Source organism: Silene latifolia, chromosome 1 (assembly GCF_048544455.1).
Source record: "Silene latifolia isolate original U9 population chromosome 1, ASM4854445v1, whole genome shotgun sequence".
Classification (NCBI taxonomy): Eukaryota; Viridiplantae; Streptophyta; class Magnoliopsida; order Caryophyllales; family Caryophyllaceae; genus Silene; species Silene latifolia.
Window position 1 is genome coordinate 89,222,729 of NC_133526.1, and position 25,092 is coordinate 89,247,820.

General features: G+C 34.2%; 2 protein-coding genes across 2 annotated transcripts; one reads left to right on the plus strand and one right to left on the minus strand.

The window, feature by feature from the left end:
• Positions 1 to 10,325: 10,325 nt before the first annotated feature.
• LOC141607665 (uncharacterized) lies at positions 10,326 to 12,963 on the plus strand. The gene is made up of 3 exons (XM_074427021.1): positions 10,326 to 10,671; positions 11,660 to 11,983; positions 12,478 to 12,963. Exons 2-3 carry the CDS (start codon positions 11,677 to 11,679, stop codon positions 12,735 to 12,737), a joined length of 567 nt encoding a protein of 188 aa, XP_074283122.1. The 5' UTR covers positions 10,326 to 10,671; positions 11,660 to 11,676; the 3' UTR covers positions 12,738 to 12,963.
• Positions 12,964 to 13,498: 535 nt separating this feature from the next.
• LOC141607659 (arabinosyltransferase XEG113-like) lies at positions 13,499 to 24,449 on the minus strand. Its single transcript, XM_074427015.1, has 13 exons — positions 24,039 to 24,449; positions 22,653 to 22,940; positions 22,237 to 22,442; positions 21,741 to 21,846; positions 20,323 to 20,579; positions 18,404 to 18,539; positions 17,713 to 17,807; positions 17,575 to 17,628; positions 16,965 to 17,078; positions 15,509 to 15,607; positions 15,300 to 15,419; positions 14,081 to 14,167; positions 13,499 to 13,980 (listed from the first exon to the last, which is right to left on the minus strand). Exons 1-13 carry the CDS (start codon positions 24,208 to 24,210, stop codon positions 13,813 to 13,815), a joined length of 1,902 nt encoding a protein of 633 aa, XP_074283116.1. The 5' UTR covers positions 24,211 to 24,449; the 3' UTR covers positions 13,499 to 13,812.
• Between the last annotated feature and the right edge of the window lie 643 nt (positions 24,450 to 25,092).

A 25,092-nucleotide genomic window follows, 5' to 3' on the forward strand; every position in this document is an offset into this window, starting at 1 on the left:
CAAACTCCAACGAGAATAACACAAGCAAAAAAGATAATCTTTATAAACTAGAAAATTCTCTCTTATCCCTTCCGTTTCTTCTAGTCCTCGATCACTCCCAAGCAATCACTTTTGATGCTGATTTTCCAACATCCTGCGGTTACAACTTACCTCAACCTTGCTAACATCGCTTTAGCTTTCGTCATCTCTCTCCCACACCTCCTACCCTTGCATAGCCATCCCTTCCCAATTCACAACACACGAAGCCTATGTGACTAATTTATGTGATCTACCATGATTTCCCTATGACCCCATGCTTTCATTGCTTGTTTTTACCTTTCTTGCTATTTATTACTTTTCATTGGTTTAGATTACAACCCCCTCCCCCCTAATTGTGACACCTCTAGCACAACTACAACTTGATTGAATGATTTGAATACCCTCCGTCCTTTGGGTTCGACCTCTACTTGCTTGCTATGCTAAGCTAGTTGAATCATAAATTTGTTTGATGGTTTGACGACAACATCAATATGCTTTATTAATTGTAAAAGTTGATTTCACATTAGATTGCATGCACAATTCATGAGTCGTAGTAGGTGAAAGTCTTACTTATTTCTCTCTTCACAAATAACTCACCATATGCGTGAAAGAGTGACAAGTGAAAACTGTGAAGAAATCCGACAATGTATGGTCTTTCAAGATCGAAGATTGTTAATATGCGTCATATTTGCATTATCATGTAATATCTCGGGATTTAAGCTGCGTTTTTCTTATTTGTCATGCTCTGTTATAGATGTCAGTTGCTATGAGATTTGTATGTGTGCATGGTCGATTAATTCTAAGCTTATTCACCCCGCTGCTTGTATGTGTGTTTCTTTTTATGTCGTGTCTAGTTAGTTTGCTTAGAGACAAGCAAATGTTTGGTTTGGGGGAATTTGATAAGTACATTTTATATGCGATTTATACTCCCTAAACATTGCATTTCATATCGTCATTTTAGCTTAATTCAGTTAAATGCAATGTATTTTGTGAAATGTCGCTTCTCCTGACTTGTTACTCCATTTTGTAGGATTTGAGCCATTTTTGGGAGCTCATTGGATGATATATATGCAATAAATGGAAACAAGGAGGTAAAAGGGAAGAAGTTAAAAAAAATAGTGCAAGAGTAGTTTTTATTGGTGTTACTCGACAAAGTAGGTGAGAACTCCGTCGACCGAGCCTCAACTCGACATAGTTGGCTAAACTATCTCGAGCCAGATTAATTATTAGTAGACCCTTTTTGCGGGTTAATAATTTGCGAAGTATAAATACTCTTAACATTGTATTAGGTTAACGACGTTTTTTTTTATGTTTTTAATTACATTTTACTCTTAAAAACTCTCATTAGGAACCTAAGTACTTTATGCGTTGATCTTTGTACTTTGAAATTAGATCTCTAATCTCTCAGTTATCGATAACCAATTTTCTTTTGTTATTTGTTATTGTTCTTTAATTATGTCTTCTTTAGTTATGTTCATCGTTCTTTCTGTTGTTATGCGTAGCTAATTCTTCATTTAGGATTGTTCTTTAAATAATGTATTTTTGATTTATTTTAACTTTAAACGAGTCAATCCCATCCACCCAAAATTGAAACAAATGAAAGGTATGAGGATCAAGTTTCATTTGCATACTAGTCGGGGCGAGTCAAATTTTAACGGTTATAGACTTCTAATTAGGGTTGAGCCAAAAATCCGATTATCCGATGCGATCTGATATCTGGTCCAAACTTTTGGATATACATCCAAAATCTTTGGTTTTTGGATCGGATGTTAGAATTAAACCATTTGGAGATCTGATCCAATCCAAACTATGTTTTTCTATTGTTTACTATTTTTTCTTGTCTTCTGTTACCATTTTTCATTTAATGAGTGTTTTTAGATTTTTAATCCATATATTGGGATTGTATGAAGTTCCCGACGTAAATTATTATTTTTAAATCGTTTTATTTTTGTCTTATTTTTGTAAATTTCTAGCGCTATTTTAAGTATAATTCTAAGAAAAATAAACTTTTATCTGATACAACAACTTAACAAAAGTTTAAAATATAAGAAAACTATGTAAGGCCCTGTTCTTTTGGATCGACATTATTGTCTCAATCTGAATCGAATCAATTGAATCAACTATGGAGCTGAATCAATCGAATCAACTTAATAGAATCAATCGAATCAACCGAATTGAACTGAAATAAAAATAAAAGATAATCTATATATTAAAATTAATACCAATAATAATAATAATAATAGTAATAATAATAAATATTATAACAATATTATTCATTATTATTATTATTAATATATTAATATAATATAATAGTAATCTAATAATATATATAAAAAATAGTAATATAATAATAAATATAGTAATAATAATAATAATATATTAGTAATATAAATGATAACATTATTAATAATAATATAATATTAAATAATACAATATATTAATTATAATAACTAAAAAATAAATGTGATAAGTATAATATAATATAAATATTATAAATAATTTTAACAATTAATAATAATAATAATAATAATAATAATAATAATAATAATAATAATAATAATAATAATAATAATAATAATAATAAAAATAGAGCTGAACTGAACTTATAAGAACTGAAATTAAGTCCAAAAGAACAGGGCCTGAGTGGTACTTAAATTTTAGGTCGAGATCATTGGAGTAAGAATATAAAAGAAAATCATTACGTAAGATGATGAATAATTTTCAAGTAAATTTCAAAATTTGGATATCCGTATTCAATCCAACTAGTATTGGTGCCCGGCTTCGCCCGGGCTACCTCTACTTACCATTAATTTTTTTTTTCATTAAATAAAATTACTTAAAGTTGCATAATAACCTATAAATTTATCATTAATATATTTTTTATAACATATCCTAAAATTACGATAAAATAAATTTTGAGACAAATTTACTACTACCGCTCTTAATATTTTACTCTTATTAATGAAACAATAGTAATAACATTTCACTACTTGCCCGTAATCATTGTCAATTTCACTACTCCCGCCGTAATTATTGTTACTGTCACTACTGCCGCATTAATATTGATAATTTCACTACTTCCGTCGTAATTATTGTTACTTTCACTATTGGCGCATTAATATTGATTATTTCACTACTCCCGTTGTTGTTTCTACCACTCTCACTAATCTCGTTGATAATATTGTTACTTTTACTATTCAAATGAGTTATTACTATCATATAACTATATCCAATTTTACTACAATTCTTTTCTTTACTGACGAAATTACTTTTACTACTTAGGCATGCAATTTTAAAAGGATTTTATATTTTTATAAATATATTACATATACGCATTAAATCAAATCGAAAGAATTATGCAGTATTATATATTATGGAATCTAACTTGAATTATTTATAACCTACTTATTATATTTTTGTATGTTAAATAAATAACATCTCTATACATCTAATCTAATAAACTATAAAGTTTAATAAAATTGCATAGATTTCAAATTTAATATATAATTTTACGATGATAATAATTAATACCATAAGTGTGCATGTTTATACTAATTAATTATTTTATTTTAAGGAAATTGCCCATCAGAGTCTTCTATAAATATTTAGAAAAATTACCAGACATCTTCTTTCTTTTAGTCTCCTTAAAATTGATCATCTTAATTAATTATTTTATTTTAAGGAAATTGACCATCTTTAGGAAAACTACCAAGCTTCTATATAATTTAATTTTAACCAAAACTATATAATATTTGCATTGAAATCCCGTCACACGGTGCTATTGATTTAAAACTATATAGTATAATTAATTTGTATAACTTTCTTTAATTACATTGAAGTCCTTTGGTTTCTGGATTTAATATATAGTACTAGTTGGAAAGCCCGTGCGATGCACGGGCCTCTCATTAGGATTATCTTTAAAAATTAATATATTTTAAGTTAATAAAAAAAGTCATACTATATTGTCATTGATGAAAAAAATCCGTTATTGCTTTTAGCATAAAAGTTTTGCCATAAATTAGTATAACATCAAGTAACATAGTTATAGTAATTAGTACTCCGTATAAACATCTCGCAAAATCAAATCCAAACTAAATTCCAATAGAATTAGTAATCTTTAAACACAATCAAAATATCTCTGATTCTATTACATAGAATGCACGAGCACCTAGTTGTATCATATGTGACAACATTAGTTAGTAGTTTATGTCATTTTTTTTTAATAGTCGGGTTACTAAGTTAGTATAATAATGCCAGTTCGTAGTATATATTTTATGACACCGCTGAAAACGTTATTTTACGTTTCCATGGTCTGGTAATAGAAAACTATTAAATTTAACAAAAAGTCAAACTATGGTAACAATAGGAGCAAATAAAATTTCGGGGGTTGATTTAGATGAGGACAGATTAATCATCAGTTCCTATAACAAAAATGCAACTAAAGTGTTGTGGCATTTGGTATTTAACTATATCAGTTGTATACTAACATTCAGAGATATAGTTGGATTATAGTGTTACCATTCTTATTGTCTAAGCACCATCAGTTTTTAACCGAAATAGTCTTTGACTACTTATCCTTAAAAACTTCATGCAAAATATATAATACAACATCTTAATTTGGCAAATTGTGAAAACTTCTTTATAAACAATGTCCTTCTTGTGGCCTTGATACATTTGGTCTCTATCATCGATGTAGAACCTTAATCTCTTGGATGAACGCTTCTACATAAAGCTGGCCATTAATAAAAACTGGTTTTGACAGATAAATTTAAACATGATTTTGTCACTGTTCCCAACTCTTGTTTATTGTCATGGCGCAACATTAGAGCCGGCAAATAATGGCATGACACGAAAACACGACACGAATCCGACATGAAATTAACGGGTTTGGGTTGACATTTAAAGACCCATTTATACAAGCTGGTCGACACGAACACGACACGAGATTTAATTGGGCTAGGTTTAGGTTGAGCACTGTACACACGGACCCGTCCCGAATAACCTATCTACTAAATTAATCCCAATTTTTCTTGATCCTTACATAAATATGCTTACACTTTCCAAATATTGACATGACACGAAACTACGACACGAAATTAACGGGTTAGGGTTGAGGCTTGATGACCCATTAATATAACTGGATCGACACGAACACGACACGAGATTTAATTGGGTAGAGTTTTTGTTGAAGAGTTTATGATCCATTTAAATGTGACACCTGAACCCGACACGACCAGATCTGTTTGTCACGTCTACGTAGCATGGCCTTGATGTATATTATCGCTGCTTAAGAATGAAAGGAATATTTGTATCAGAGGAAGTCATTACTATCCTCGGGTTCAGTACCTTTTGCCGACTTTGGAATCCGTAAGTATATTCGTTTCTACTATGAATTTTCCAAGGCGATTGATAATATGACAGATCCCGTTAGATAATCCTCTTACGGAGTTAATGTTCCTCAACAACATAACCGACATACCACACTTGGTAGAGCATACCATTATGAGTTATAGGTATACTCCTTTTCCTTCTTAAACATCTTCCGCCTTGTTTCTTAGAGGTCAAACTTTTATAACTTTGACCATTAATATGTCGAAAATCATGGTCAAACTTCCGTTTTGATGATTGTGTAGAAGCAATGAGGATGAAGTACATTTAGTGCGAAATTCCTAAAAGATAATGAAACTTACTCCCAAAGTCTACACCAACTAAAACACTCTACCAAATCCCGCATAATGAAAACAAAAAACGACTCTTAAAAGCAGGGATGACATATGGGGGATAAGACATGACGGATGTAGGTCTTCTTGTTGTCGCAAGTAGAAATTTTCAAAACCATAACCGCTTTAACTTGGAGAGATCTTAAAATAGTTTCGTTCCATTTAAATGTTATATACTCGTATATTCTATAGCCTTCTCAAACAATTCTGATATTATTCTACCCATATATAACACTCATGGTTGGCATGATTTAAAATTCAATTTGAGCGTAAAAATTTATTTATATTCGCTACATCTAAGACAAATGTTTTTTCTTATTGTAGAGTTAACAATAATGTTCTGTTCTTCATGATTTTGGAGTATATATGTACTTTGTGTTACAATGCCTAATTGTTAATATTTATTCTGAACCAATAGCTATAATGGAGATTATAAAATTAAAAAAAGGAACTTGAGATCAACTCCTAACAATAGGGTCAAAAATAAGTAAACATTGGCAGAAAAAAAACAAGAAGTAATTAATTAGATATGAGGAAGGTCGGGAGATTATGAAAAATCTCACATTTAGGCTTTGTTTCAAAGAAATAAGCTTTTGACCAAAAGTTCATTTATCTTAATTTTTTTGTAATACTTGATAGATAAACTATTTGCCAAAATAAGAGTAGCAGTGAGAAATGAGAAATAAGTTACATGTGTTTTTTATTCCTCCAATTTAAAATATTAAATATAGAGAACTTATTATGTACTTTTCGAGTATCATTTTACCAAAAAAAAAACCCAACTATGTTTCGTTAGTTTGCCAAACATTTTTTACTTGATCAATTAAATTATCATTCTTAATTTTTAGTTACCTTTTAAGCTATTTTTTTAGGTTTAAGTTAACTTATCATTTAGTATGACTACTGAAATTTAAGATACAGTATACGAATAATGTTTATGTTATTAATATACCATATAATTAGTTACATTGTGTATTTTGAGTATCACCTACTTATATTGGGATAATTTTATTAAAATATTAAGAAATCTACTTTTATAAGGATAATTTTATTAATTTTTTTTTCGAAATGTACCGTTGTTAGGAATTCTAAAAAAGTTGGACTCTCTAATATCGCTCGAAAAGTTTCTACTTTATATATATGTACTAGTTGGAAAGCCCGTGCGATGCACGGGGCTTTTATTAGGATTATCTGTAAAAATATATTCTTAATAACGGAGACAGACCTTATGAGTCTTGTAATTATTTTAACCTACAACAACTACGTAAAACTGAATGATGTTACGTAAAATAATACTTATCATAATTATATATAGTGTGTTCAAAGAAAATGTTAGATCTCTTAAACATAATTTTACCTTTATTATATATATTTACAATTATGTGTATTTGCTCCTTATAAACTTCTCGCAACATCAAATCCAAACTGAATTCCAATAGAATTATTAGTTTCTAAGCAACAATAAAAAATATTTGTAATTCTATTGCATACAATGCACGGGGGCAACATCATTTATTAGTTTTATGACATCATTTAACATCGTTGAGTTACCAAGTTAGTATTTTTTTGGCAACGCTGAAACGATGGTTTACGTTACCATGATCCGGTAATAGAAAACTATTAAATTTAACAAAAAGTCAAACTATGTTGAAAATGAGAGCAAACAAAATTTCGAGAGTTGATTTAGATGAGGAGTGACTAATCATCCGTTCCCCTTACAAAAACGCAACAAAAATGTTGGCATTTGGTATTGACTATATCAGTTGTAACATTCACAGATACAATTGGACTGTAGAGTTATTATTCTTATAATCTCGCGCGTCATAGATTTTTAACAGAAATAGTATTTGACTATTTACAATTAAGACTACTTGTCCTTAAAAGTTTCATGCAAAATATATAATGCGGCACATAATTTGATAAATTTGTGAAAATTTCTTTGTAAATAATGTCCTTCGTTTGGCCTTGATACATTTGGTCTCTATCACGATGAGGACCTTAATGCCTTGGATGACGTTGTTCTTGACGCTTCTACGTAAAGGCGGTCATTACTAAAAACTGGCTTCAGCACATAAATTCCAACATAATTAAATGATTGTCTCTGACTCTTGTTTACTGTCTAGCGTAGCATAGCCTCAATGTATATTGTCTCCGGAGCGAAAGGAATCTTTATATCCGAGGAAGTCATTCCTATGCTCGGTTCAATACCTTTTGTTTTTTTGGACCCCATAATTATCTTCCTTTCTATTTCGAATTTCCCAAGGCGTTTGATAATAAGACGATGTCTCTTTAGATAATCCTCTTACAGAGTTGATGTTCCTCAACAACATAACCGACATACCACACTTGGTAGAATATACCATTATGAGTTATGTTAAAAAATTCATCATGTATACTCCCTTCCCTTCTTAATAAACATTTTTCCCATTGCTTCTCAAGAGTCAAACGTCGTTTATAACTTTGACCATTAATATGTCAAAAATCATGGTCAAACTAATGTATTGACGACTCTGCAAAAGCAATACGTAGGATCATTGCGAAGAGGATGACGTACATTTAGTGTGAAATTCCAAAAAAACAATGAATTTTGCTCCCAATGTCTAACGGGACTAAAATACTCTACCAAATCTCGAATAATAGGAAAAAAAAAGCGACTCTTAAAAGCAAAGATGTCATACGGGCGAGGGGACATGACGAATGTAGGCTTTCTCATATCCATATTAATTAGAAAAGTTACATGCCCTTAGTTGTCACAAGTGAAAAATTTCAAAACCATAGATCAACTTGTTTAAAATAGTTCGTGCCATATAAATGTTATATTCTCGCTTATTCAATAGTTTTCAAATATTATTTCTGATATTTTATTTACCCATGTCTACCTAATACCCATGGTTGGCATGATTTAAAATTCAATTTGAGTCTGAAATTTTATTTATATTCGTTGCATCCAAGTCAAAAGAGATATAATTGGACAATTGTGATAGATTTTTTCTTTTGATCAAATTGTTTTTTCTTATTGTACAGTTTACAATTTTCTTATATGGAACGCTATTTATTTTGAACCAATTTATTCTATTTCTCATGATTATGATATATACGTACTTTGTGTTATAATGTCTCCTTGCTAATGGAACATGAGATTAACTCCTAACAATAGGTTCAAAAGTAAGTAAACATTGACCAAAAAAATTATCAAAAAGAAATTAATTTGATATTAAGAAGGTCAAGAGATCATGAAATTAAAATCTCATATTTTGGCTCTGTTTCGAAAAAAAATTAGCTTAAATTTATCTGACCAAAATTTCATTTATCTTTTTTGTTGTAAGTATTTGGTGGATAAATTATTTACCAAAATAAGCGAAGCATGTGAGAAATAAGCTACCTGTTTTTTTTAATACTTCAATTTATAATATTAAATATGGAGTACTTAACTATGTCCTTTTATACCATATTATCAAAAAAAAGCTATCTTTCGGTTAGTTTTAAAAACAGTTTTTATTTAATCGGTTAATTGATCGGTTCAATTTTCATTATCTTTTAAGCTCGTTTTTTAGGTTTCAGTTAATTTTTATAATGAAATCTGAGATATAGTATATGAATAATGTGTAATGACATTAATATATCATATAATTAGTTACATAGTATATTTTGAGTGTATAGAACCTACTATTTCGTAATGGTTAGATTACTTGGATATATGCTGGTAGTATATATGAATTTTTTTAGTAGATGAAATTAAGTGATACTACTAATGCGTGAGTCTAAAACCGATCATCAATTCATCATATGAATAACACTATGAGTTGTTCCATTGTTACACAAAAGCTTTGAGTTGTTTAAACCACCAAATTCTACTTCAGTTTTTCTCGGTTTCATTCCACCATGATCTCCATATTCTTATAGAAAGTAAATTAGTTAAACAAAAATAGTAACATATATAGATTAGTGAAATATTTTATGTATTGATAACTTGAATGTATATGGAGGCATTTATGTTTATGATTTCTATACACACTCAAATGATTATTTAGTGATTACATTTTGATGAAATCGTAATTTATACTTCATGTAATTACGTAAGATTACACTACATCATCTTAACATAATAATTTAATAAATAAATTCATCTTTTATCCGCCAGCTTCTTGAATTTTGATGCGAGAATAAAAACTAAAAATGTATGAGACCATAAGTGGGGGGGAAATAAATGCGATAACTTGAACTATTATGAATTTCTATTATCTATTTGATCATTTTAATCTACTTATATTAGGATAATTTTATCAAAATATATTTGATCTACTTATATTAGGATAATTTATTAAAATTTGTTTTAAATACTAAGAAATCTACCTTTATTAGGATAATTTTATTTATTTAGCTTTTTTCGAAATCTACTCTTGTTAGGATTTCTAAAAAAGTTGGACTCTCTAATATCGCTCGAAAAATTTCTGCTTTATATATATGTATTGATTGATTGATTGATTGATTATTTTTGGATATTCGAAATATTTGGTTCGAATATAGATATCTTACTTTAGAAACTCTATTGGATACAAACTAACACTTTAGATCGAATGGATATCCTATCCGTGTTGTGCCAATTCTAATTGATGAGGAACAAGTTCATATGTCCCGTAACCGGAGCTAATATAGGGAAGCCGTGTGAAGTGCGCGTAAAATTACCGCGTGGAATCGAAATCTCATTGAAAAGAGGAATATCTTTCTTATCCGACGCTTCAACATCATATAATTTTTTTTTTTTTTTTTTTTTTTGGTTACATCTTCAACATCATATAATAAGGAGCAATAATAATTCACATTATATAAACATCATTCAATAATCTTGTCATCTTTTCCTTGGAAATTCTTGATAATTTTTGAGTCTTTTTCTTATCACCCTTACACTCAATCAATCTCTTGCTTATCTCAGGTTTGATCATCTTGCTTTTTGTATTAATCTTTTTGCTTTTTTATTTTAATATTTTATTTGATCATGGTTTTCACAAAACTTGATCTTTTTATTAACCCAGTTAATTAATTTTCGTGATCCCTTTTAATTTTCTAGTTATGCATGTGGATGATCGTTCATCCCTTATGTGGGTTTGTATATGATGCTTTATTATTTTGGGATATTATTAATGTGATATTAAAACACCTTTAATTATAACACAAATATGCAGATTTATTTATTGTTTGGTTTTTGTGAATTTTTTGTCCCTGAATTGATTATTGTTGTTGGGTTCCATACCATTGGCATGCTGGTGTTTTAATCTCTAGCTTAATTTGTTTTAAGACGGGCAAACAGGTCTAATAACACCCCACTTGGATAGATGAGACGGCTTTTTACTAGCCCATAGACACTCTGCTCTTGTCTCATTGTCATCTATCCTATTTTACCCACCTATGAGGAAGAAATGGGTGCTTGCTTATGCAATGTTGCAACGTGGTTTTATTCACTCTCTTTAAAAGAAGTTAATTAGCTTCAATTGCAGAATCGTCTTTTTTCTAGTCTTGTGTTATTTAATATTACAGTTCCAATTGCTGTGAGTGCAGTGGAGCGCGGCTCACCCTCAAAGCATGCAATGACATGAATTGCGAGGTCCTGGGTTTGACTCCTTGCATGAGCAATATGCGGTTATTGCACGGGGACCTTAGGCGGGGTTTGGTCTCTCAAAGGTGTATCGCCCTAGCTGCTAGCCTGCTAATGAGAGATGTTCCTCCTTACCAAAAAAAAAAAAAAAAAAAAAATATATATTACATTTCCAGAGTAACAATCTCCATTTGAGATTGTTATTTGCATTCTCACTGCATTATATTCCACACTGTTTCAGTGCTCTTTCTTTCATTATTTGTCGATTGCAAATTTATTGCCTTGTAATAATTCTAACGTGCTCAAGTCTGTACTTTTTTGAATAAAGATTGTGGAAGCTGCTTCATGGGAGGTGGAAGAGACGAATCTGACAAAGGCCTGTTTTCAAATCTAGCTCAAGGACTTGGTGGGGCTTATGGAGGACATGGGGGACATGGGGGATACCCGCCAGGGCAGTACCCACCACCACCTGGGGCATATCCACCTCAGCAGGGTTACCCTCCACAAGGCTATCCTCCAGCCGGATATCCACCTGCAGGTTATCCTCCTGGTGGCTACCCTCCCCCTGGCGGTTATCTTCCTCCTGGAGGATATCCTCCCCCTGGTGGGTATCCTGGTGCCCACGGCGGCAGCCATGGCTCACATCATGCAGGTATATACATACAAGTATTATTTATTACGGAGTACTTCCTTTATCACGTCAATTAGTATTGGAGTTTCATTATTATGGAATTAAAAGCTACAGAAATCTCATTACTGATTACTAGATTGGTTCTGACCATTATGTAACTTAACTAGGAATACTATAATGAACACTTATTTATTTACTATATATATGGAAAGGAGCACTTGTTTGAACTTTGGAAATATGACAAGACATTTTTTCGTCTCTCAAAGCTTCCCTCCTATGCCACTAGTGTATGGTAAAAGTCATATCGAGAATGGACATGCTAGTCAAAATAGTTTAGTAGTAAATCATTTTCACTTCATCTCATTAAGATTCCGCAATCTTCATTGAATATTGAAATTAAGTTTGTTTACATAGAAATATGACCAGTAATCGTTAGTCATCACTCATTTGTGTATTTGTATGAGTAGCAGCTACTGCATGGGAAGTTGACACTAAACTTTTCTCTTCATTTTCAGGCGGTTCTGGTATAGGCATGGGAGGCATGCTAGCGGGTGGAGCTGCAGCTGCTGCCGCAGCCTATGGAGCCCATCATCTGATGCATGGCGGTAGTCATGGCCATGGCCATGGACATATGGGATATGGTGGCGGCATGATGCATGGCTTTGGTGGAAAGCATGGAAAGTTTAAGCACGGCAAGTTCAAGCACGGCAAGTTTGGCAGACATGGGAAGCATGGTGGCATGTTTGGTGGCAAGAGGTTCAAGAAGTGGAAGTAAACCGTCTTATTGTCGTCAGTATTCATAAATACATAATAAACCCTAGTGGTTCGTTGCCACACCAACTTTGCTTTATAAATTGCGACGGATATTGTTTGTTGTTCAATCGTAGAGTACTAGTCTGACTCCGTATTGTGTTTGCTACCATTGAAATTGTGTTCTCTTGTCCATTGTTGTATGTATATATGTTTGTGACATGAGTTTAATTTTTGAATCCTCACCTTTATGGATAACGTGTACACAAGTCTTGAGCTCATGGGCCAAAATACAATTGAAATCCCTTTTTCTCGGCATCATGAGCTGAAATCAGGCACTCCTTGTGAAGGAATCTGTAAATGGGCTATTTGTATTATTATGCAGTCACGAGATACTACATGTCTACACTCGCCTTCATTGTTCATTCACGATAAGGTTATACAACTCTCCTTAGGGGTTTGACGACTGGACCGTTAACCAGAAATAAGGCAGAGGGTTTGAGACTTGAGTTAATGTGGAACACTGTGTTAGCACCGCGAACTCTTAGAAAAGATAAAATTCGTTACCAGTAACAAAAACCGGATATTATAATGCCAAAAATACTCTTTGGATGTCATACGCAAAACTAAATCATTTTCCAAGAAATTGATTTAAATTACCATTAGTCTACAAGCACCAAATTTACAGGAGTATGTTATTGGTTCAAGTTCAACATTTGAGGATTAGAAATAATGATTCATTTCCTCAGTTTTTTTTAAAGCTGTTTCACCTGGAAGTTCCAAATGTAAAGATATAACTCAGATCTTAAATTGTAGAGATACAGCTAAACAGCGTTACTTAGTTGTGCTATTCCCTCTGTGCCTGCAAATAATTTACGCTTGCTTTTGGATCTGGTTTTATGTAACTAGACTAAAGAGCACCACTATACAAAATATGACCCCAAAAAGAATCATATGCCAAGGCTGGAACCAAACATGTCCAAACATATACGTAAACTATTGGCAGAAAAGAAGGGAATTTAAATGTTAGTTCCTCCTCTATTCAAAATTCTGTACCGTGTAAAAGGATGACATCACAGTCAGTTGCAAATGTGTTTGTGTCATACTGGAGGGTGATCATCCTCTGGCTTCTGAGGCGGTAGAGGTTTCCATTCGGGTTTCTCATCCCAATACATGTCGTAATAAATATGTCCAGGAATGTGATCCATCACGCAGCACCATATGCCTACATAACGCTTCACACGTTTCCTGAACTTCTCTTCTTTCTCCTAATACACATTCCATATAAAAGCATACGCATGATTTAGGGGACTAGGATTTAGTCACACCTTAAAACCCTGAAATTTCTTAGAAAACATGAAAACTTGCCTTGTCTTCAAATCCAAGAAAGGCATCTCCGATAGATAAGAAGTTTATAACCTTAACATTCTTGTATGATGAGAATAGAGTCTTCAACTGTCAGTAAAAACAGAAACAGTTAGCTGCTTTGTTATTTCGAAGACGAAGCATGCCAACTAAATCAGGCAATAGTCTGACCTCTGAACTCAAATACAGAGAGATGTACCCTCCATCCCTATCACAGTTTCCCCTTTTTGACTTTGGTTCAACTTCGGCAACTATTTTCTCATAATATTAAATCGGATTTTCTAACATGTGCCCTTACATGATAATAAGCTAAATAGGGAAATATTGTTGAGAATATTTCATGATAAATTAGAGTTGAAACTCATATTTACCTTAATTAGTGTAATAATCTTGAAAATATTTCCCTATTTAGCTTATTATCATGTGCCCTAAGGGCACATGTTAGAAAAACCCATATTAAATTAGTTGTTTTGATAAATCAAATGTTGTATTTGAAGAGATTAATGGTCAACAATATAAATGAGATGAAGGTGTGCTATTTGGGATTTTCTCTCTTCTCACATCTGCAAGTCACTGAACAGGTGAACTAAGGATCTGTGCTCTATATTGGTCACACTTAAAACAACCCTTGTGGCTTCCTTTACACTAAAAGAACTCCCACCTCCGTTTCTCTATTTTCGATTGCTTTAAGGTAAAAAAAAAATGTTGACCCTGAGAATGGAAATAAATATTCATTCTGGACAACATAATTAAACTAAACAAACGGTCATGAGCTTGGTCTTCTCTTCCGTTCAAAGATAACAGATTGAAGTTCTAGTTTTAAGGTACATCTATTTTCACGAAGCTTTTTTACTGCTCCAAAGAACACACTAGTTACAATTAAGCTTGTAATTCCCTATGAAAGGGTTCAAAATCCTCATGATAATAGGACTGCCCTGAAATTATGCCCCAAAAAAACACACAAATTGGAGGATTTAAAGATCACAGACACTCACCTTCAGGCATCAGCAGGCTTATGTGATACAACTTATAATGATATCACTCTGGCTACCCAAAACAAAAATAGCCATGCAAAATAAAATATTGGAGGATTTCAACTCCACAAACATAAAACTTGGTGCATTAATTAAAAATCAGACAAACTATACCACATAAATAAGATGGCATCAACTGCATCCAAATAGATCATAGATGCAGAAGTGTGTGGGGTATAAGACATTACCGTTTCTTCACTGCTATGTCTAGGAAGTTTTATCATACGGGCGATACTTGAACCGTTGGTAATGTTACAGTCTTTGGATCCCACTTGACAAAGCTGCACATCAAGCCATGACTCTTTTACCTAGCAGCAAAATAAACTTCAGGCCATGTTTCCACATTCAAAATTGTGATTCCTATAATTGGACTAATAATTTTCTTTACTTGATGTACCTCTTGTGGTAGCGCTGGGTTATCAAGGAATGAGTATTCCCTAATATCAATGTGAGGCCCAAATTCTCGCTCTGGCAAATTCTTCTTCATTACATTGACCTGCAGTGGATAAGGTAAACCAGAATTGCCATTGTTATCAAACTGAGCCTCGTACAATGGGAAGGAAAGTCTGCAGACAACCAACTGATGAACCAGGAAAAAAAAAACTTTTTAGGCATCAAAAAAGAATTATTTGTCTAATTCTGCAGTCACTTCTTGGCAAGTAGTTGCAGTTAGAAGGTCATGAGGCACAATAAGAGGCAATGTGTCTAGTTTACATATTCCATTTTGGTCCGTTTTATCCTATGGTTTACACTTTCTTTGTAGGCATGTTTTGTGAGATGAAGAGTGAGTGGTGGAATTTCTGCTTAGCATACATATGCGCACATAAAAACTTATTCAAGAACAAAAAGTAAACTATCTAATTGTATACGAGCATTAAGCAATTAGTTTATTTTGCACGATGTTTACGAATAAATGGGTAGCAAGATAGTTACCCCATAATGTATAGCAAGAAGTGGTAAGACTAATAGGATATAAATATAATAGTTGGATCTCAACTATCACCTAGGTTTGGGGAGGCCTGCAGTTGTGGTATCAGAACCATGTGACCAAAAGGTCACGGGTTCAAATCTCACCGCCCCCATTTCTAAAGTGGAATATCTCTCCCTGCAATTGCATCCACACTTCAAGCCCAATGGGCATTCGTGTGAGAGGGCATGTTAGAGTATAAATCGATCTTGGGACTCCAACCATCACGTTAAGCTTTTGGGTGGTATGGGTGGGGGAGCCTGTGCACTAACCAATCTTCAAGCCTAATGGCCATTTGAGTGAGGGGCGTAATAGGATATAAATATACTAGTTGGACATCAACCATCACCTTAAGGATTTGGTTGAAATGGTTCATCTATCAAAGACCTTAAGGTATCGGGATGTCTATTCAACTTGCTACTTTCAAAATGGACAGAGAAATATTAAAATATTAACTGCTCACCCATCATAGCTACATTCTCGCCACAGTTATAAGACTACTACGAGTGGATTTCCGCAACTTCTTAATGACAACATTTAGGCAGTTTCTATGGGGTGAAAAGGGCTGACCAAAACCCCCCACGAATTTCAGCTATTCTTTTCCTTCAATAACTATCCTCATCTACAGGGAGAACAATTTGTTCCTATTAGCTTGAGCGTGTCTTGATTCTGTACTCCGTAAGTATATCCTTGTGTCAAGCTAAGCAAATTTGAAAACAGTGAAAAGCCCAAAACTTTTGACGATTTAATTCTGATGGTCAGTGTTCTGTGAATCTTACATGCAACCAAGGACAGGAATGTCTCACCATTCAATCATTAAGCATAAAGAAAATTGAAAGACGAACAAAGGCTTAAACAACTTTATGTTGTCCACACATTCCGCTACCTCAAATACATGATCCAGAGGGCATATAAAAGGTTGTCTTGTCACGGTTCCCTCCAGTATTCCAGGATGACCATACCAGAGCCGATCCAACCTGCACCATATTGGAGGCATGACCTATATAAATTCAATAAGAATGTAATAAGATATCTAAATTAAGTTGCAACTTTCCAAAGATTTTGAGAATGTGATCTTGTCTCACAAGTTAACTCTGCAAAACATACAAAATATTCATAGAGCTATTATATTTCAAGTGTTCAGCCACTTCAACTTTTACATAAGAAATTTAGACAAAGCAAAATACACTTAAAAGTTGGCAGTCTAACACTATTGAAGTCACTTCTCAAGCCCAATATGCACGTGAATCGTGTTAATTTATTTCTTCGTTTGTTTTTCTAGTTCTCAAGTGTTAATTATTTCTTTTACATATTTCACCAATCTTTAACAATATATAATCTGTAAATAATTTTAAAACATATTAAGGGACCAAGGGTGGTTAAACCAGTAGTAATCATAAACATTGTAAAACGTCATTTGTTGGGGTTGGCAGATTAGGAAATGTCCAAGCAAAATACCCAAAAAATGCATCAAAAAGAACATCTTTTGTTCTCACCAGAGTACGATTTAATAACGAAGCAATAGCAAGCGCCCCTCGTATCTGTTTAATCTGTATAGGAGCATTCAGTGCAACAATCAGATGACGTAGTACTTAACAGTATGTGAAAACATTACAGGATATTATGATTAATACCTGGTAATTAACAACAGCGAAGTGTGATTCAACATTATGCTCCCCATCCATCAGCAGGCTCTTTGGAACAGAAGACTTAAAAGACATGAAACCTCCTAAATAAGATATTAAAATCTCATTGATCAGGAAGATATGTGAGTTAAAAATGCTATTACTTCCATGGCTCCATCCCATCTTTATTGTCCCCATTTGACGACAGTGGTCAAACGGTGCCAACTTTGACTATTAGTTTCTCCAAACACATGCGGAGTTATAATGTAAAATTTTCTCAAGTTCGATTCATCAAAACTATTTTCACATCAGTTTATATCCAGTATACCAGTGGGTTTCTTCATTCCTGTCTGGTAACATATCGAATTGATCCTACCTGCTTTCCAGATCCGATGAGAACAATTATGTGGAACAACCCCCCAAATTTTGTCTCAACTCTTAGATATTCAGTAGAAAGACGCAGTACTACAGTTTACCATTTAGTACACCGAGATTATTGATAGACAATTACAATTAATTTTTCAACATAACAAAATAAAGGCTAACCACATGTAATATACTGTAACCTACACATGCAAGAGGAAGCAGACATGCCATGGGTATTTAGTGAACTTTTAGAGAACCAAGGGAAAACACGCAATCTACAAGGGGCGATTAAAGAGGAATAAATAATAAATTATATAAAGCAGTAGCAAAGTACCCGGAGAATTATAGTACTCTGGTGAATCATGAAACATCCTGCCTTCCCGCAATCGATGCCGCTTGCCCTCAGTACCGGCATACTGGAATGTGGTATGTACTGCATATGGTTCCAGTTTAAATTGCTCATGCATGGCCTGCAATGAAGTTTACCAATTTAAGAGATTATCCCGAAAAGAAAGTAAGAAAGACAACTAAATCAACTACCAACAAGCAGTCCCCAGCAGAAAAGGCGCTTAGTACTTTTATCTCTGGTTTACATACTCAAAGGATATATAGCAGACCGTATGTCACAACAAAACCTAGTGGTAGATTGCATTTTCATTTTGGTTTGTCCATAGGCCACTTCCAAAACTTAGGATAGTTGATAAATCACCTTTGCTCAATATAACAAAATTAAAAGGGCTCAAAATGGGAGAACTGACATTTAAATTAAAAAAAAAAAAAAAAAAAAAAAGATGGACACATCAGATATTTCAAAGTTCTCAAAAATGAGCCAAAATTGAACATGTCAATCTTTTAAGGACAAAGGGAGTAAATAAGCTCAAGGCCAAAGAGAAGGGTCTCTAAAAAAAGGGATAAATAGACAATGACAACAACATTACCCAATGCCTCAAATGCTCTTGACTCTCAAGGAAGGAAGGAGGTCGGATGTTACTTTAATGCTCCTCCACAACAAAAGATTCTTATTAGATCTTGCAAAAGATCATCCGGGTTGGTTACGGCCGTGCGGGTTAGGTCAGTTTGGGACATTTTGCGTGTCTTAGCATTCAAGTCGGGTCAGGCCATTTTGGATTTGGGTTGTTTAGGGGTTCTATTATTGGTTCATTTAGGGAAAATAATTAGTTTGAGGCCACTGATGTTGGGGTCTGAATCAAATAGAATTTGAGTTCACTTATTCAAGTACGAGTCATGTAAAATTTGTCCAGTCTAATCCTCATTCAGAATTATGAATGGTATCATACATTGGCCGAAAGCAAAGTATCAGCCAATACGTTAAGATATTTTGCTTATCACCTCGACATTCTCCAATATGTAAAGGAGCTATTCAAAAAAAGCTGATACTAGTACACCGTGGCCATATTAACCTATACATGACCGACACTAGGTCCATATTTTACCTATACGGTTATTCTTGGGCTGACATATAACAAGCACAACCAGTATTAGACCAATCTGCAAACAAAAGCAATATGAGTAAATGGTACCACCGCGTCACAGTATGCTATTGGGTTGACTTTTGAAGCGGACATAACTGGTACTGCAACTTGTTATTTTGAAGTTATGGTATGAATTATTGGCAATGTTCTAGCACGAAAGGGTCAGCCAAAAAATAACATTCCCGACTTACATTGAACCTGCTTTGACAGTACATGTAATTTAGTTGCTACTAATAGAGTAATAGACATTAACGTAATATAGCTGCTACTAATAGACCATAACTACTAGTGCACTGTTGTTTTACAATAAAGCTGTTAAATAGATTCTAATAACACAGCCCCTAACAAGATGGGAGTAGAAAGATTAGTGCGTGGAAAGTCCGTTTTCAGCACTTGATATCTCAGTGTCTGAGCTAAGCAAAACAATAAATAGAAGTAGTCAGGACACAGCATAATTCAAGATCCCTTCCGGACCAGAAGCTTTTCCCGACCCACATTAAAGAATCACTTAAAGCTCCACTGTCGGGGCTTCTTCCTTCAAAAGGATATATCCTAGTTAGGAACCAATAAACAATCTTTACGTAAGCCTGCGATTATGCTTATTAACCCTGACTTAATATTTACAGTTGCAGTGGTCATAACCGCTAACAATTTACATATGCTTCAAGAATCTTTACTATATTGAACATCCCCTAATCATATTTAATAGGCACAAAAAAACGTCCTATTTCACAAAAAATGGAATATAAATAAAATATACCTGAACAAAATATGTATGTCCATTACAGAATATGCTGGCAGGAAGGAAACCCAGCTTGAGATTTCCATCATAAGCGTATAGAAGACCGTTTTCGCCATCAACAGAGGGCCCTAGTTGTCTTCGAATAAGATCATTGAAACCATTCTGATCCCATATCTTGTCATCAGCTAGAAGCATCTCTTTCCATTCTTTTGCCAATTTCTTTGAGGAAATTGTTGGCCTCCAATGAAATATTCCCACGTTGAGTGCACCGGTAACTGCAGGACATTACCATTAGTGAGTACATGTTGGAAATATATCATTAAATATACTTCTAATCAACTATGTATCAGTGTACTTCGTATGTTTGAAACTATCCAGTACTTTAGGTCATCAACAATGGTAGAAGCTCGTTCATAACTCCTACCATTGCCCATCTTTACTAGGACCCATAATACACAATGTTGATGGGAGGGAAATTTGTCCACCTGAAGATCACACCTCAACGAACATAAATTGGTTGAAGCGGACAAATATACCCTTCTGATTCAACTAGGCCAACTATCATTGTTGAGAAAAATGAGATAGCTACTTCTTGATGAAGAAACGGTTTTTTCTTAAGACGTGAACAGTAATAGGCATTCCTTTGTGAGAAACTCTTTAATAAAGACCAATTGAATAAAAAAGCTACCATTGTAAATGTTGTAGTCCCTTACATTGCTTAGAAACAGATAAACATGTGATGCCATTTAGTATGATTGTAAATATAAGGTAACAAACACAAAAACAAGAACAAGATTATGGCAATGCCTCAAGAGCTCCCTCAAATCGTGGGATAAGGGCGATTAATTGTACACAATCTTGCACACAAAAGCTAAAAATTGCATTGAAAATTGCATCGGATGACCGATACTAGTTGCTAGTGATTCTTTGTATGATATAAGATCAGAGCTACCTAAGTTACAGGGCTTATACGCGACTCGTCTCATTCCTGACTCTCGGTTCATTATTACTCAGAGTATGCTACCATGCCAAACGCAAGATCATAACTGAAACCTTGACCAGTGCTGGCAGTCTCATGGTGAGATCCAATTTCAACTATCACAATTTGTACTCCCTCTCATTCATTGGAATCATACCATTAATTGATTGTATGATTCCAATGAATGGGAGGGAGTACTTTACAATGATCAGGATGACAATACCAACAGCAGTGCTTCATTTTTATTCACATACTTGAGCTTGTATCAGGGTTCCGTAATTCAAAACTCTTTATCTTTTTGTGAGATTGTTGTGAGCCACACAATCTTTTTTAATCAGTCTTGTGCCGAAAAGTTATCTAGAAGATTGTGATTCCTACTTGTATCGTTATTGCAGCTTTATTTTGTAGTTTGTCACTATCAAGTACACAGTAAAAATCAACCTTTCTACTGGCTCACCTTGTTGCCACACATCTAGGCGGTCATCAACGACTGTTGGCACAACTTGATCAGTTGAAGTCAAAATATCCGCTTCAGGAAAACGACCAAAATATGGGAGAGGGTTCTGTTACATGAACATGTAAAGGTTACTCAAGCAAGACATGTTAATATATGAGTCTAAGATAAGAATGCAATGGTGCATTCTGAAAAAGGGTGGGATACGCAAACAATTGACAAAAAAAATACCAATGCATTTTAACAAGTAGGGTCACTAGTGAGAGAAATTTGAGGATGCACTTTACCACTAACTCATAACAACAGCAGTCAACTAAGACGAAACATTTAGGCGGAGGACATTATTCATCATGCCAACCACCACTAACAAGCATACTGTAGGTGAGACATAAATGCTCACAGCAAAAAGGATTGTATCACCAACAATTTTATGGCCAATGATGTATAACCCCAAGCATAAATTTGACTGTAGAAGTGTAAATAAGTTTGGGCTGAGTACCTTCAACCAAACCATGTCTGTGTCACACATTAGTACTTCGTATCCAAATGGGAGGATTGAGTCAATTAAAATAGCCTTCTCCCTTCCCATTTTATGAAAAGCAGGTGTTCCCCACCCTACATCTACAGTGCTCATATGGCTTCCCATATCAAAAACTGGAACACCCTTCCAATACAATGCTTCCAGCAGTTTAGTATCCATTGCACCTGCAGTAACAGGTCCAAAAGTTGCACATGTCACATATTATATTTCTCCGTATATGCCTATGGCACCAACTTTGATTGTCAGAAAAAGACCGCCAAGGGTTTTTAAATGGTAAGATTTCTGAATTAAGTTATATCGACAAGATAATAAGTCGTATATGGCAATCAAGAATATATTCTTCATCGCATAAACTAGACGTAGGAAAAACTCACCAACTAACAAATTTGACAAACCCATATTAGTCAAGTGTCTAACCCAGTTAAGGACAAAATCCATAAATGCGTAATTTCCAAAGGTCACTATAACAATATTATCTTTCACACACTCCTCCACCAACTTCTTAGTCAAGCGAAAGGTCTTCAAAGGCGGCATTTTCTTAGTCTTTGGAGATTCCCAAATAGGCTTTAAAACCAAGTCTGGAGACTTATTTAGTGGCACAGAATATGTGTCTGGAGTCATTGATGGAGAAGATCTTGGCGCTTGCAAAATCGAACCCTCTCCTGAAACACCATGTAAAGAATATATGACAGTTATATACTGCAATAATTATTTTCTTCCTTCAACAACTAAATATTCACTTTGTTGGTTCATCAAAAATTGGAGGCTAGAAGATCAGTTCGAAAGTGCAGAGAAACAAACACTTGTTCACCATCACATGCATGTTTCTCTCATTTTCTCAACTATAGGTAATGCACCATTGCACATTTGCACTTAGTGTATTAACCATAACTCTTTTTATGATCCTAACAAATAATGTCAGCATACATGAATTGTGAGTTTCTGGCGTGCAGTCAGTATACCTCCTGAATAAACTATAAACCAATGTCCCGCATACATTCAATTTCGATGGCAAGCTGTGAAACCACAAAGATTGACATTTCGTTGACAAACCAACAGGAGAGGTAGCAATTCCAAATCCCCCTAATATCACTCTGTGACACAAATTTAGCTTGAGACCGTCCCATAGTAATAGATAGTCCCACATGTGAAGGGATGAGTCATCGAGTTTAATATCTACATTTAAAAATTTAATGGCTTGTTTGGGTTGGGAGATTTGGAGGGAAAGAGAGGGGAGGGGTACAAAATCCCTTGTTTTGTGCGAGTAGGGTTGGAGGGGAGCAAAATAGAGGAATCCATTTTCTCTCCTCCAATCCGAACCATAACCCCTCTAATATGGAAAAGATTTGGAGGCGAACTCTCTTTCTCCCTTGCTCCATCCCCGGTTCCCTCCCCTTACCTTCTATTTTTGTATCCAAACACATCATACCTGTGATCATCTCGCATAAAAATACTGTCTAATGCAAGGTCAACTACCCGAATCCGGCTTAAATAGCAACATCTCTCACAATGACTAAACATCAACACTTTCTCCCCCCAAAAGTCGAAAACTTTGACTCATAATTCATTACTTTCTAATCTCTGAACCAACTTCACTTATGAACTAATCTACAAAAAACCATTAACCTTAAATCAACACATTGATAATTTGATACAACATCACCCTATTGTCTATGCACATTTATAGAAAGAAAGACTAGAAATTCTTATTTAAGACGGTTGTAAGCGTGAAACAATACAAAGCGAATAATGGGAGTTACCTGAATTAGAAGAGGAGGAAAGGTAAATGGAAGCATAAGGGGAGTTTTCAGAGTTGAGAGCAGTGAAAACATAAAGTGATGACAAAATAACACCAATAATTACAGCACCATATATTGTTAGAAACAATGGTTTCTGTTTAGTCACTTCATCACATGGATTTCTCCATCCCATTTTGTTATCAAGATTCTTATTGTTCTTCTCACAGATTCATAGTGTGATTAATAATAGATTGCCCTCTGATTTGAACACCATGACGATGAGAATTTTTTAAAAGTCAATGTTTTCTTCCAATTGTTTTTTTTTTTTTTTTTTCCTTGTTGAGCTTTTTTTTATTAGAAGTTCAATTTGTGTTGAAGGAGGGAGTCAACTTCTAAAAATGGCAAATAAATCTCAACTCATCTCACATGAGCAAAAGCAATATGAAGTGAACTATCTCAAAATAATACGGCGTCACCGGGTGGCATCCAATTTCGACTTCACCTTCTCACATGCATCATTTATTATTGGGGTCCCCACTTATTTTATGAGATTTATCCATTATTTTGGAGTCCACATTTATTGCTTGTGAGAGGGTGACGTTGAGATTGGGCGCCACCGGGGGGCGCTAACTCATTTTCCGTCTCAAATCCGTGTAAATTGTTCGGATGTGACTATCTTACATAATTGCTAAATTTCGAGCTCTAATTCGCTTAATCCCGCACATTTTGCCATGTTATTCCAAGTATACCCTTCTTATTTTTTTACCCAACCAAAACATAAACAACAGAGAGAAACACGAGAGATTGAAAACCTCCAAAATTGCTAAATCGTCTGCAATCACCCGACCCCCTCTCTCCATCGGCGCCCTGCCTCACCACACTCTCATCCTCGCGCGGAGCAGTCCTCCTTGCACTACCAATTGACGCCACCATCTTCCCAGCGCTGCTGACCACCCCTCTACTAGCAATCGATGTCGCCACCCCCATTTATTTGTTCTTCGTCCCCCCTGAACTTTTCTTCTTTCTCCTTGTGCTTGATTAGCAATTGTAAGGCTTTGGATTGAGGTTATTTGGG